Source organism: Agelaius phoeniceus, chromosome 9 (assembly GCF_051311805.1).
Source record: "Agelaius phoeniceus isolate bAgePho1 chromosome 9, bAgePho1.hap1, whole genome shotgun sequence".
NCBI classification, from domain to species: Eukaryota; Metazoa; Chordata; class Aves; order Passeriformes; family Icteridae; genus Agelaius; species Agelaius phoeniceus.
Window position 1 is genome coordinate 10146366 of NC_135273.1, and position 15085 is coordinate 10161450.

General features: G+C 41.7%; 1 protein-coding gene across 2 annotated transcripts; it reads left to right on the top strand.

The window, feature by feature from the left end:
- Positions 1–4220: 4220 nt before the first annotated feature.
- Positions 4221–14064, top strand: SMNDC1 (survival motor neuron domain containing 1). Of its 2 annotated transcripts, none has more exons than XM_054637761.2 (6): positions 4221–4374; positions 4985–5104; positions 8489–8631; positions 10448–10609; positions 11444–11597; positions 12365–14064. In XM_054637761.2, the coding sequence occupies exons 2-6, from the start codon at positions 4985–4987 to the stop codon at positions 12500–12502; spliced, it is 717 nt and encodes a 238-aa protein (XP_054493736.1). In that variant the 5' UTR covers positions 4221–4374; the 3' UTR covers positions 12503–14064. The 2 variants fall into 2 exon arrangements, with proteins under 2 accessions (XP_054493736.1, XP_054493738.1); XM_054637763.2 differs by lacking the exon at positions 4221–4374 and adding an exon at positions 4447–4878.
- The last annotated feature ends 1021 nt before the right edge of the window (positions 14065–15085 follow it).

The following is a 15085-nucleotide window of genomic DNA, read 5'->3' on the forward strand; positions in this document are numbered from 1 at the left end:
CGTATCCCCTTCCTCTCCTTTCATGTGCTCTCCCTGTGCATAGAGAACCCTCCTGTTAGTCTGCCCTCACTGGGCAGGACCTGGGTCTCCTCTCCCCCGCAGCAGCCCCACAATCCATCCCAGCAGTCCATCTTGTTCCTTACTTCCCAGGTCCCGCCCCACACACTAACCAAAATACCCCCACGCTGTTCCCATGTTAACCTCAAGTTCCTGCTTCCCAAACCTCCCACACTGCTGGCTTGCTGCTTCAGCTCTTCTCCTAATGCTCCCAGGCTCCTCTACCCTCTGCAATGGCCCTTGCTCCCTACTTTCCAAACTTCCCTTATCTTCTCAGCATTCCTGCCACTCAAACACCTTCTGGATGTAAGGAGTCTCAGGAGTACAATTCCTGGCACCCCAAGAAGAAGAACCAGCATGTCCAGCTGCCTTCTCCTGCAGTGCCCAGGCCTTCAGGGCTGACTCTCCCTGACACAGATGGCAGAGTGTCTCAGAGAAAGACTTGGAATATTGCTCCCAACCAAAGGCTCACACGAAGCTGCAAATCCCATCTGACAGTCTGTGTTGTGTGGGCCAGATCAAAACCCAGTGAAGGGACCTGCTGCTTGTGCCAGTAAACAATCACACTGGAGGCTGTCATTTCCCACCTAAGCTGGCATTCCCACAAGCTGTCAGTTGCAAGGGAATGGAAATCCAAGAGCCTCAAATCCTTCTGAAGTGGATGACATCATGAAGGATGCAAGTTTTCAGTCCATTCTTTCTAATTCTGATATTTTCTTCTTATCCCCATGTTGCCCCACCCATGGATCTTATTCTTCATTGAGTTCTGATTCACTTTTCCTCCTCAGTTTTAGTCACTGTGCCTTTTTCACCAATGGGAATAATTTCTGCAATAATTCAGAGGACAGAACATGTTTGAACTCAGTTTCTTTGCTTAGCACCACAGTTTGTACTGATTACCTGGGCTGCAAAGAGTAAAATTATCTTCAGGATTGCACATACTACCCGACTTCCCTTCCACACAAACTTCTGTGTAAGCGGGCATTGAAAAATCTGACCATTAGGCCAAATTTCAGGAGAGTATACTGGCAAAAAATGGAGACTCAAAACACACAGAACTTCCCTGAGAAATGTTCAGCCCACGCTTTAAAGCAAAGAGGCACTTGAACCTCTCACCAGTGTAAGTGTGTATTTTAATCAAGTGCCTGGGAAAGCAGAATTTCTTTCTGAAACTTGCTTTTATAAGAGCCAAGCTTTGAACTGCTAAGTTCAACCAGACTCACACAGCTGGTGCAGAAAAAAACCCAAAATCAAGTGGTAGAAGTAAATTTTGCAGAAGCAACAACAACAAAATGCCTCATAATGGGAAATATTGCATAATGCATCTATGGACGAAGTTGACAGTCCATAGATGCAATTAATAATGACAAATGGTAATCCCTTCCTGCTTATAATGAAAAATGGCAATCCCTTCCTCCTAAAATAAAGCAATTTTTCCTTAGAGGCACTGGACAACTGAACAAAAAAACCTTCAGGAAAACAATCCTAAAAACTGAAATATTAATACAATATTTTCTTAATCCAAATTAATATACCAATAACTTTCAAGATGACATACTGCCCCACTGACAGAACAATGCCTGCCATGCAGGCAGCCTACCAGAAAAGCCTAAAAAGATCCAGTGTCTCCTTTCTGGCTAGACTTGGGATGCAATTTCTGTCATGAGGACAGACCAGTTTGTTTGCAGAAGCCAATTTTTGGCTAGTGGCTACGTCTCTGTGCTGAGCACAACAACACATCCATACAAAACTGAAAAACAGGACATTAAATCATTTTGACATAATAACATCTTCAAAGCATGCTGTTTTGAAGATGTTATATATATAACATAATAACATCTTCAAAGGTTGCTGCTCAGCACTCAGGTTTCTGATCCTTAAGTGCTTCAAGATTTAATGTTTAGGAATTCAGAACATTGTGGATTTAAGCGTACTTATTTACCAAAGCACATCCATGTTTCAAAAGACTGCATAATCCCAGTTGCCTTCAAAAACAACTTCCTATATATGTTCCCATTATCTAGGCATAAAAATCACGCAGCAGTCTGTAAAAAAGAGGCGGGATTGTGGAGCCGTAGCAGAGCTGTTTCCGAGCAGCCGGTTAAGCACGGCTGGCGATGCAGGCGTCTTGCGCAGCACCACCACCACCTCCTGGACAAGCCGAGTGGGGCTGCGGGAGCCGCCAGCGCCTCTCCCAGCCTTGATTTGGGGCAGGCACCCCTTCCTCCCAAAGCACGCCCAGCCATCCCCGCTGCTGCAAACCTCACCTTCCCACCCAGCCGGGCCATTCCCGGCTACCATTCCCAGCACGGCCACAAAGGCTCCGGTCACACCGATTTTACCTCGTTGTTCCGCAAGTACAGCCAGGTCAGTCGGACAGCTTCCCCTGGGAACCACAGCTGAAAGCCCCAGTGCCAATGGCAAAAGAGTTTGCCTTTGGTAAAAGGCAATTAAGTTGCCTTTTTTTTCTGTAGCTAAGTTACATGTATTGTTATAAGTAATAGTAATGTGCTACTATGTACGTATCCGTTCAAGCAGCAAACATTTAATGAACTATAAAACATATTTTAAAACAAGTGTAATCTGTAAGACAGCAGGAAGATGTCCTCCCTACACTGTTTTTCTCAATATAGTATAAAAGAGCTTCTTTAGTCAGAGACAGAAAAAAAGGTCTCTATTTTTAGGTGAAGATAAATCCAGTGTTAAGGATGCAATTAATGAGAATTTTCAATTTCTAGGAATTAAAGATCAGTCATTTCAGGATCTGGTTTGTCTTCCTATATATAGCATATATATATATATATATATTTTAATGTTGGTGCCTCTTTTTAGATGTCTGCAGATCACATAAAACTCCATACTCTACTTTAAACTACATACTCTACTATATAACCATAAATCTACTTCAGTATTAACTCTCACCAAACCTTTTATAGAAATAAAACGTCTCTTTATGCTTGCTCCTGCTGCTGCAACCACAGAAGTGTTCTCCTGTTTGCTGTTGCACCCTTTGGAGATAGCTGGACAGTGGATGCCTTCTCAGTCCCTCTTGATCCTACAGATAGAGCATAGATTTCTTAATTTCTTAATTCTTGTCCTGAAATGTGAAGTTGAAAGTGATTGTACTAATGCCTGTTCTAACTGATAGGTATGCTCACAAAGTCATTAGGATTGTTCTATATAAAAAAAATTTGTATGTATTTCAACAGTTGCTATGTCTGCAAAGTCTTATCAGAAAATGTTTCCTTAACTATTTCTAGTTTATTATTGCATAAAAATGAAAACACCAAAAAGCTGTTGTTGCTGTTTTCATTGTTACGCTTAGTCTCATCAATAATCCCTGAACAGTGTCCAGTAATTTCTGCATTTTAATTATCAAATCAATCACCAAGATACAGAAATTTGCTTCATTCTGGGTCAGGATATCCTCAGAGGACATACACCAAGTGCCATAGAACACAGTAGATATATTTTCCTCATAATACATAAACAAATCCAATGAGTGGAGTCAGCTTCCTGTGCAGCACCGTGTGCCTGTGACCATGAGGGCCAGGATGTTTGCAGGAGACACTGATCCTCCTGTTAATATGAAGAAAATTTTGGGCATCTACTTAATTTGCCTGGCTCACAGCCAAATTAATCAGTGGTTTTCCACCAGAATTTTTTTTTTTTTCCTGTGACAGGCCTGAAGAAGTCACTGAGCTTTTCTCCTCATTTTCCTGTCCTGTTGCAGGATGAAGATAGCAACTTACTCTCTCCTAAGCTGCTCAGTAGTAAGTTTTGCGTGGTTCTGATAATCATGTAAGCAAGCAGCCAGAGGGTGTTGCTGTACTTGGTATTGTCAGGAACATAGATGTGAGATGTGGGTCCAGGCAGGGTCAGGGACTCCTGGTCCCATGCAGCAGCATGTGCTCCGAAGCACAAATCCGCCATGGTTTCTAGAGCCCTGTACTTCTACAGTACAAATCTGCCATGGTTCCTAGAGCCGATCCGCACAGAGCGTTAAAGAAGGAATTGTAAATTCCCGGCGCCGCCCACCCCGGCTCCCAGCCGGCCCCTCAGCCTCGGCCCCGCCCCCTCACGGGGCTGTGGGCGGGGCACCCAGCCACGTGACCCGCTGGCCGCGTGACGCGCTAGCGGGCCGGTGGCACACGTGACCGCTCTCGCGAGCTCCGGCGCGCGCCGGCCGAGGCCCCGCCCCTGCCCCCCCCAGCCCGGCTGCGGCGGCGGAAGGAGCCGGAGAGCAGCGGCCGCGGCCTGACGGGACCCCGAGCGGAGCCCCCGGCCCGGGCACGGCCCGCACCCCGCACCGCCGAGGTGAGACCGCCGGATGGGCCCTGCCGGCCCCGCGCGATGAGCTCCTGCCCGCTCTGAGCGGCCCGGGGCCTGGGCTGGGCCCGGCCTGGGCCTGGGCAGGGCCCGCGCCAGAGCAGGCCCAGGCCCGTCTGTTCTCCCGCGCCGCTCCGAGCCCACGGGAGCCCCGGCAGGGCCCTGTTCTCGGGGCCCGCAGGGATTTCGGTGTGAGGCTCGCTGTGTGCGGCGCCCGGAGGGCACACACCGCCGTGCGCGGGGTTTGTTGGGACGCGCATTCATTTTCTAAGGAGCCGGGGCGGTGCGAGGCTTGCCCAAGGCCCCGCTGCTCACACGCTGTGTGTGAGCTGTGCCTGTACCCCGTGCACGGGCACGTGTTTCTGCCCTCTGTTCCTCACAAGTCTCTTAAGAGCAGCCGGAACTGCACAAAAATTAAATGAGCGGGTATCTATAGTGAAATTACTGAACAAATACTCATCATTGAAACTTAATGAGCTGTGTTTCTAACACGTTAGTAACAGCTTTTTTTGTTGTTGTCATTTCACCCACTTGGACCACAAAAGCAGCAAAGCCGTTGTTTTGATGTGGGGTTTGTATGTGTATGTGTTCCTTGTAGATGTCAGAAGACCTTGCTAAGCAGTTGGCCAGCTACAAAGCTCAGCTCCAGCAAGTCGAGGCTGCCTTATCTGGCAATGCAGACAATGAGGATTTACTGAAACTGAAGAAAGACTTACAGGTGAGAACTTGAGGGTAGGTGAAACATCAAGGTCTTTTGCAAGTGTTTTAATTTTCCTAAATATTTGTCCTGCAACAAAAACAGACACTTGGTGGGCTGGTTACTTTCATTCCATGTAGCTTGATATACTCACGGTAGGCTTAGTTTGGAAAAACCCAAAGTATGACCTATTTAAAATATTTTTTTAATTATTAAAAGAGATGTACTAATTTATACAGCAAACTCATTTTCTATAAACTTTGGCCAGAGAGGTGAAAGATATGCCAGTGCTGTCGTTACTATGTGCTGGGTTTAAATTTTTTTTCCCTGAAGCATTTCTCAAAGTCATTATTTTTTGTTGCTTTTACTAATGCTGAAGCCTCATGGTTTAGCTTACCATGATGTTCATACTAAGTTCTCAAATAACTTGATCCAGAACCTGCTTACTCATTAAATGCATTTGCAGTGTTTAAAGCTTTGGAGTGTAGTTCTGTATTCCTTGTGCATCTGAGTCTTGATTGTGTTTCTATATAAGAAAGGAAAAGAGTGGTGTTTTTCATTTGTCGCAAGAGCATAGTGTGTTCCTAACAGCTAAAACCCATTTCTGGTCCTTGGGATGTGGTTTAGTGACAGGAAGGCCACCAGCCTAATTTTAAAATATATGAGTGGTCTTTTAGATTCTTGTTCATAAAAAGACACATTGGCATATAGCAAATCCCAGCAGTGCTGTTAAAATCTGTCATGAGAGTGCAAGATGCTGCTTCATTTCTGTTGTGGATTGCTTTAGCCATCAGGTGTAAAAATATATAAAACTATCCAGTGCAAGGTTCAGTGACCACTGCTCTGTATGGAAATAACAGAAATAAATTGGGGCTTCAAAACCAAAACACAAGTAGTGCCTCCAAACAGTGATCTTTAGAATTCCTTTTAAACTGCAAAGGCTTTGTGCCCACAAGGCACTTTATAGATCATCTGAATGTGCTCTGTTGTACACTGTTAAAAGCATGTGTATATTTTTATATTTTTAAAATGCACAGCAAAACCCATATGGGATGATATTTCCGATACCAACACGACCTCGGCTTTGATATGCAGAGATCATTGATGTGAAAGGACAACTTGCAAACTTTTTAATAAAAGCTTTCTGCACAGAATGGGGAAGATCTTTACACTTTCGTCCCCAAAAGGTTTGCTATCCGTATGTTCCACCTTGAAAATGACATAATGTTTTGCAGACTTGATATATGCCAACTAAGCAAACAGCTGTAAGAGTGGGTTTGATGCATCAGTGTCCCAACTAAACAGCTTTTTGTCTGTTCAAAAAGATGGTTACTATGTTACTGAAACATCTTTTTCCTATTATAAATACTGATGCATTTTGTATGCTTAGATTATTCAAAATTAAATTATTAGAAGAAATTGTTAGAAGTACTTAGCTTTTTGCTTTTTGGTTCACCAAAACATTTCTAGGACAGTGTCTGTGCACCCAAAACCAAAGTTACCTTTTCTAGGCTTGATGGCAGCTGTCATCTTGTGTAATTGGAGATGAGATGTGTGGGCGTTGTGCTCTGGAGTGTAGGGCTCTGTCTGGCTTTGTGAAGACCAGTTGGTCAGGAAAAATCTTGGCAAACTAAGTAGTGTTCCCTGTGGGTCACACCTCCTTATCACAGGGATGTGGCACCAAGCCATGTTGTTCAACCTGTTTGGCTGTACTGAGCTGCTGTGGTAGTCCAAGTCCTGCTCAGAAATTTTCTTGGAATGATCTCCTCTCTTAAAGACTTGGGAACTGTCTCATGGCTTGCAATAAAATTAATGTCTCTATCTTGTGAGCCGAGCATTACGGTAGGGGGATATCAGATGAAGATTTTTACCAAAAGTTTGGTAATTTTAATGGCCTCGTGTGTAAGGGGCTTTATTAAATTCAGAGGATTCTTGGTAGACTTGTCTGAAACTATTCACATCCAAGTTCTAGAATAAGCCATCTCTGAGGCAAGAATTAGTCAACAGTTTGGTGCTACTTGGTAGTTGCAATACCTGAAACACTTGTTTTCAGGAGTGCCTTGTGCCTGATGTGATGTACTTGACCTGCTGAGAGAGATACTTAAGCCATGATGCCTCCTGGATTTGCAGAATACAGCTACCTGTATGTTAAGAAATTTTGCACCTGGGAGGGAAAATTAGGTTAATGCTGTATGTTCTCAAATTAGGTAACTTGATAATGTTAATCTGTTATGCTTTAGGAAAATGGTCAGCTAAGTAGTAGAAGTAATTGTGTGTTCCTGTGCTCACAGTTGCTACTGATTGTGCTCACTGGAGTACTTATTAACCAGCAGCTCCTCCAAAGCAAAGAGCAAAACTTCTTAGCTGTTGAAAATTCAGACATTAACATGCTGCAACAGAAACAAACTGTTAGGCCTTTGATGTTAGTTGTATAGTTTATCAGATAAAAGTGCTTGCAAGTTAATACATCATAAACTTGGGAAGTGCTTACAATCCTTTAGGTTCTTAAGGGATGATGAACAGCTCCTTTACTGCATTTTCCTGAGTCTTTGTATGCTCATAGCTGAAGTAAGATGTGAAATGGGGAGGGAAGTTCAGGCTTTGCATACTTTCTGTAACCCTCCCCTGACTTAGATGTTTACTGTTTGTTAGCAGAGTGACTGGTTTATGCTGAGGTACTCAAAGAATTGAAGACTTTTTCTTTAGGGCCAGCAAAGTTTCTCTGTATTATATATAAAGTTCATATGGCCCTTTAGATGCTGTCTCCTTTGACTTTTTAACCCTAGTGAAATCCAAGGGAGGTCTTGATTGCTTAGTTTTTGATGTAACATTTACAGGAAGTTGGGAGAGCTTTTTGCAAGCTCCTGCTTGCAAATGAATAATGTGTAAAGGAACTGGGAAATTTTGTTACTTTGTCATCTTGAATTAGCAAGGGGAAGGCCTGACCTGAAATCTCAAAGTCAGGGAGTTTAGGAAAAAAACAAACACTTCTATCAGAGTGACCTAAGGAAGCCAGTTCTTTAGTGTGCTCCTGGATGCTTTCTAGCAAAGAGAGAGGGCTTCACAGCTTGGAGGGTGCTCTGCCACCCTGACTCTGCATGCTACAGTTCAGCCAATGAGAGAAATGCTATAAAAAATAATAGGCTACTTTTTGAAAATTGGAGGAGGGCATGGGCAGCTTTACAGCAGTACAGTGAGGACCATACATATTTTTATCTACAATTGCAATTAATGAGTTTAATTAAATTATTAAAAAACCACAGCGAGTGTAATTCACACATCAGCAATGAATATAATATAGTAACTTAAAAAAAATCAAACCAAAACCAGTAAGCTTGGGGTAAATATATGCTTGGTAAGAAGAATTTGAGAAATTATTCTTTGTGGGTTTTTTGTCTTTTGTAGGAAGTCATAGAGTTAACCAAAGATCTCCTTTCAACACAACCTTCGGAAACCCTCGCGAGTTCCGACAGCTCCGCGTGCGCCCTCCCCAGTCACTCCTGGAAGGTTGGGGACAGGTGTATGGCCATATGGAGTGAGGATGGACAGTAAGTGTAGAAAACTTCTCTAACAGTTACATGAAATAGTTCAATGGTAAGAGACTTTCATTCAGTTTGAATTGACCAGGGTGACTAAAAGCAAAAAGAAAATACGAAATAAATGTGGTATTAAGTGTTCTTGGACTGTTTATTAAAGGTCAGTATTTTAGGTAACAAAGAGATGGGGGCCCTTTTTTTCACTAACCTTATAAAAGTAGGGTGGCTTTTGTAAATTACCATTTGCTGGTGTAACAAATGGTAGATGGAAAGAATTGGTCAGTTAGGACAGTCTTTTTTAAAGCTTTTGGGATGTGTAATTCATGATTTGTCATTGCATTCATATATGTGTGTCACTGATTACTATGAAGAAAAATTCTTGCTGTATCTCAGTTTGGGTCTCTAATTGGAAATTAATTTTCAATTTTAATTAAAAATGCTGGGTTTGGCTATAAAATAACTATGTAACGTAACTTTAGAATTAATCAACCTTTTGGGTTTGGTCTCATATATTATCCTGTGTAGTTCTGGGAACCCAAGCAAATCATTTTGACTCCATAAACTTTGAAATAAACATTTAGAAATGACTTTTCATACTGCAAATGTGTAACTATTGCAGCATTAAAAAAACTGCTTTCACAGGACCAATACTGCAATTGTTGCCACTTAGAGAGAGGCTCTGTTGTTGGATGAACCTGCTTCTCTTAACAATGTAATAGCCTTATAAAGATTTTGGTATAGCTCTTGATGTCTTAAGTAGAAAACTAGTCTAAAAGTGAACAGTTCTTCTGTTTATTAATGAGTAAAATGTTTTTGTGTTAGAACTTAAAAACTGAATCTTAGTCTTAGGTCACCACTGGATCATTGGTTTTGGTCTGATCCCTTGGTTACAGGATCAAAGCTTGGGGAAGAGTGTGTCAGAGTGTTCATGGAAGTGCATCTTATTGGACTTTATTGTTCTGCCTTTTTTAGAAAATCCTTCTTCTGTTGCAGCATTTCTTAAGAGCAGTGTTTCATAAAGAGCTAGCCAGAATTTTGGGTTTTCCTATGTTTGCACCTAACTCAGCTCAAGATGTTGGCCCACTGAAAACACACAAGAAATTAATTTAGTAAATGTTAATTGGAATACTGTCTATGAAACATTTCCTTTTTTTCCTCTGTTTGCTCTAGATATATCCTTTTGCCCTTAAGTTAGGCACAGTTATTTTAAATATTTTTGGAAATGTCACTTTTAAAATTTTTTTTAAATTTTTCCCATATTTACGTGTATGAAACACCAATGGACTGTGTTTTAGATTACTGTGATTACTGTGAAAATTTCAAAATTTCTGTTTTAAATCAACATGAAAGCTTTTAAGCTTTAAAGTGTTGAAGAGGGAATGTTTTGAAAGCTTCAGTTTTTCTTCGTTCTTTGTCTTATGGAGAAAAATGGAATGAAAGCTTTGCACTTCTGAGCTGACATTTTCTAAAACTCCTCAATGAATTCTGTGAATGCAGCTTTTTTTTTTTCTATCCCATGACTTGCCAGAACTAAAACCAAATCAGGATAGCTGATTAGATTGGCCCCAGCATGAATCATTAGTTGTGATAGCTGTGAGGGCATTGCTTGTTGAAGCTAAAGGTCAAATACAGCAGATTCCAGTCTTTGTACCTGTGTCCCTTTGACCTTAAGACAATAATCTCTTGGTTTGATTTGTGTATTACCCCTGAAAATGAAGGCTGGTATCTGCATATTTTTCACTTAGTGGCATTAGCTGGCTGATGTAGGTGTTGAAGGGCTGAGTATTAAAGCTTTACTCACATGCTTACAGCCATGATATCTTTACAGGTGTTACGAAGCTGAGATTGAAGAAATAGATGAGGAGAATGGAACAGCTGCAGTTACATTTGCTGGATATGGCAATGCTGAAGTCACACCTCTGTTCAACCTCAAGCCTGTGGAAGAGGGAAGGAAAGCAAAAGAGGACAGTGGCAACAAACCCATGTCCAAGTGAGTAATACACAGATGGAAGTCTGAATGCTGATTTGTGGTTGGTTTTGGGTTAGTTGTTTTTTCTTTTTCCTCCCTCAGCTATAAAAACTGGTTAATGAAATAGGTGTTTTTCTGTTTTGTTTGTGTTTTAAATTTACATTTACTTAGTATCCTGCTATGTCTAACACAGGAAGGTATTTGTAAGGGCTAAAAACTTTTTGTTTTTTTACTTTGGAAAAAACAAAAGGTACAGTTCCTCAGAGTTTGTTATAGCCAGTGATCCCTTCCCTAAAAGGTTGTTCTGAAGATGCTGCATTTGTGGTGGCATAGATTGACTCCTTCAACTTCCTTGTCTTCACTGAAGTAATCTCTGTCCTTTTCCTTCCATCCCTATCCAATGATTGGTAGCAGAGTCCTGCAGACCTCCAGAAAAGTTTGGGCTTTTCACTCCAATGGGTTATTCACACTTTCCAAACCCAAGATGTTCCTGAAATGTAGAAGTGCTGATAGGTCCCATTTCACCCAGAAATGAACTGCACCCAATGCCATGGGTTGCTGTGTTTGGCATGGGCTCCTCGGGTGTGCTTGGTGGTTGTTGTTATGCCAAATGCATCAATAAGTAAGGTAATGCTTATTAATGGATAGATTAGGTTTGGAATTTTAGGTTTTTGGGATTTTTTTTTTTACCTCCTAGAAATGATAATTATTTACAAGCTTTATTTCTGTAAATTCTGCGAACTTCTGGAAAGTTAATGTGCATGTCTGTTTTACAGTCAAATTGTAGTTTGTTACAGGAAGAGGCATAAACATGAAATGTGGGGTTTGTTTTTTGTTGTTTTTCCTTTTCTCCAGAAAAGAGATGATAGCCCAGCAACGAGAGTATAAAAAGAAGAAAGCTTTGAAAAAAGCTCAGAGAATTAAAGAACTTGAACAGGAACGAGAGGACCAGAAAGTCAAGTGGCAACAGTTTAACAACAGAGCCTATTCTAAAAACAAAAAAGGCCAGGTTTGTTTACTTTTGTCAGTATGTGAGTAGCAACAGGGCCCAGATTTCTGTGCAGTAACTTGGGAGAAAGGAGGTGGTTTTTAAAGGGATGCATCACAGGGATTTGGGTGTCTTTGGGATTCTGAAGTGTGCATTTTTGTATTTTGTGCACTTCAAATGCCTGTTTTTTTACTGGATTGTTTCAGAGGAGTGCTTCTCCTAAGTGGGTGAGCTTTCACTTGGCTGGGAGAACTAGGCTTGCATCAGGTGCCAGCTGATGTTTGTTGGAGCCAAGAACCTGAGGTCCCCTCTAAACCTCCAGGTCTGGCTTCTTGCTGTGTTTATGACCCAGGAGCACAGTGCTGAGGACGTGCCCTGGAACAGCAAGTGTGGGGTAAAAAAGGTAGCAAGGACATTAAGTCTTATTCCATTTCTGTCATGGCTTGACCAAGAGTTGCCAGACATAGTGGTAAAACTTCCTTTTGAGCAATTATTAGAGATGCCCTCATGAGAGGTGATTTTATTCCTTATTGGCCTGACCTGAGATCCTCAGTACCACAATCACATCCAGTATCGAGGTGCCAGAAGTTCCCAGCCCCATTGCTTCACTCAGTGACAACACATCACAGCTGGGCTGGCTGTTAAAAAGTGTCCCCATCTGTAGGGCAAAAGTTGAGAATGCTGAAGCACTTCAGATAGTAATGATTGCTTGTTTGTTTTGTTTGGTTTTTTTTTGTAAAATCCAGCTGGTAATTATTCAGCAATGGTGTTTTCTGTTTTATTTGCAGGTGAAAAGGAGTATTTTTGCTTCCCCTGAGAGCGTAACTGGCAAGGTTGGCGTTGGAACATGTGGAATTGCAGACAAACCTATGACACAGTATCAAGATACCTCTAAATATAATGTCAGGCATCTGATGCCTCAGTAACAGGTGGAAAAGGTGGAACTTCATCTCTGCAGGGCTTTACACTTACCTTTTTATCATTATATTTTTCTAAAAGTAAATTATTTGTTGGCACATAGTGAGTAGTCCATTTTGTCACCATCACTTTGGCTTCAGCTGATTTGAGCCTTAAATCTCCAGCTCTTGATTTGAACACCCCCAACCATTAAACTTTTTGTAGCAGGTAAACATTAATGAGTTCATGAACTGCTGTTGCCTGTTACTTTCAAAGCAGTATTTGTCTTCAGCTTTGAATCTTTCATTCATACCATTAGTGAAGGTTTTTTTTTTTTCCCTTCAAAAAAAGTGGTGGTATAAAAGTGGCACCTTAAGAGCCTCCCTGGTTTCTGTAGTCACGGTGCTGTCTGTGACATGCTCAACATTACAGAGCTGCTGCAGCTCTGGGAGAGAGCTGACATGTCACATGGAATTGCTAAGGAAGTTTAAATAACTCCCTTAAATAAATCCACTGTGGATCAGTTTGTACAGCTGTAAATGAGGGCAGAACAGAGCTGATTGGATCTTTATTACTAATGATCACTTACATTCTAGAAACAATAAATTTGACTTAATTCCAGTCCAAATTTCTTACACTTGAATTTCAGCAGAGGCGATGCTGTTTCTTGTTGGTTGTTTTTCTTTCTTTGTTTGTTTTATAAATACTCATCAAATTATAATAGGAAGTTAATGAAATGTAACCAGAAAACCATAGGACAAGGAACTGTACTTAAGAGTCCCCACCCATCCCCAGGGGTCAGAGCTGGTGCTGTGGAAAGGAGCTGTCCTGTCCTCCCTTGCAGATCTTGTAGTGTGTTGGTGCAGTCAGAGCAGTGACAGCCTGGGCCCCCATCCAGACACGGAGAACCACAGCACAGCAGATGTGAATGCCTGGATCCCACTTAGTTAGCTGTGAGTGAGTAAAGGTTAGCTGGGAATTTCTGTCCTTACATAACTGACTGGCCCTAGTGTCCATTGTACCTTCAGCTGTATTCCAGTGCTGCTGAGCCCCTTCAGTTTTCTTCAGGAACCCACGTGTAAAAGCTCTTGCTTTTTTGTACTCTCTGTGATTTGCTTTCCTCTGTTCCTTGTCTCGCACTTACGGTAGCGATGCCACCTCTGGACCCGTAATGTGTTTCAAGAAGTTAATGGGTAGCCCTGTATACAATGTAGATATTATTTTTGTAAAATCTAGGGCTGAGTTAATGGACAAGAGTACATCAGCTATTTCCCCCATTAAATAAAACGTGTGTCTTGTCCATTAACCCTGACCATTATTTCCCTGTATATTATGTTAATGTAGCTCATTTTGTAATTTGTTAACTAGATCAGGTCACGTCAGCAATTGTTGATGCACTGATTGGTGGAAATGTCCATCAGTTACCTGAGTCACAACTCAAGCTAAACTCTACAAGCAGTAGTTTAGAATCCATACATAGAAAAAGGTTCTCCCTGTAATGGGAGATGGTGATTTTTATGAATACAAAGTGTGTTAATTTCAGTTTTGTATGTTTAACTTTTATTAAATAAAGTGTTTAAAATCTGCTGGATATATTTGTTGAAGTGGAATTATTCATGGGGGGAAGATAATGGTAAATCAGGACAGGGGTGAGTACAGCAGAATCTGCTGGACAGAATGTCATACTCAAAAGTGGCTCTGAAGTACAACACACTCACTGCACCATAAGTAGGTGCTGCTTAATTCCTTATCTTCACTGGTAGCAGGGGGGTTAAATTTTCTTTTGCATAGAAAACATCACATGAGTAAAATAATCTGCTTTTTAGAAAGGGAGTTTGTGGTACAGCCTGCAGCTACAACCACATGTCCCAGCAGTGACATTAACTAGGTGACAGTTGTGCCACACTGACAGCTCAGTGCTGAGGAAGGTCACCTGTTGTCTTTCACAGGTGCCTGTGATACAGTGTCCCTTTCACTTATCCAAAACGAGCATCTTGAAGTCAGAACTGACACATGCTACAGCAGGCAGAACTGGAGTTTTCAGGAAGCCTATTCTGAACTCCACCTGTTCTTTTAACAGAAAACAGTCTTTGGAAAAGAAGGCTTAATCCATAGCTGACATGAGCTACATCTGCTTGTCTTTAATGTAATAAATACAATCAAGAGACCATCCCAGGGCTATTTATTTGTTCACTAGCTCTGGAAAGCAATAGAGTCATCAGAACACAATGGGTGCTGTAAGCCTCTGCAAGGGACAGTCCAGCCCAAGTTGTTTTGGCTGAACCTTTCAAAAATTTTAGCAAAACTTGTACCTTTCCACTGAGTAATTTACTCTCACCTCTTGTAATGGGGCTGCCTCATGGACTTTGGTGCAACTCTTCTGTTGGGCACTGCAAAGAAGTGCTGAAAGAAAGTTTTGACTGCCTTTTTTCTGAAACACCTTACCTGGAGTAAGTGAAACAATGAGACCACTGTGCCTGGGGTGGTCCAATCTATGAAGAGAATACATCTTGAGAACAACTTGTATAAACAAAAAAAGCTGCCCAACCACAACTGCTGTGTTGGCCACACAGCCATTCCTTAGAGCACATCAAGATTTTTTATGCTCTTGC

What these genes read in the sequence shown, in the direction of transcription:
- SMNDC1 (XM_054637761.2), top strand. Translation starts at nt 4,985, where the DNA reads ATGTCAGAAGACCTTGCTAAGCAGTTGGCCAGCTACAAAGCTCAGCTC. An exon ending in GGCAACAAACCCATGTCCAA is followed by an intron (nt 10,610 to 11,443) that starts GTGAGTAATACA and finishes CCTTTTCTCCAG; the next exon opens with AAAAGAGATGATAGCCCAGC. An exon ending in CTAAAAACAAAAAAGGCCAG is followed by an intron (nt 11,598 to 12,364) that starts GTTTGTTTACTT and finishes TTTTATTTGCAG; the next exon opens with GTGAAAAGGAGTATTTTTGC.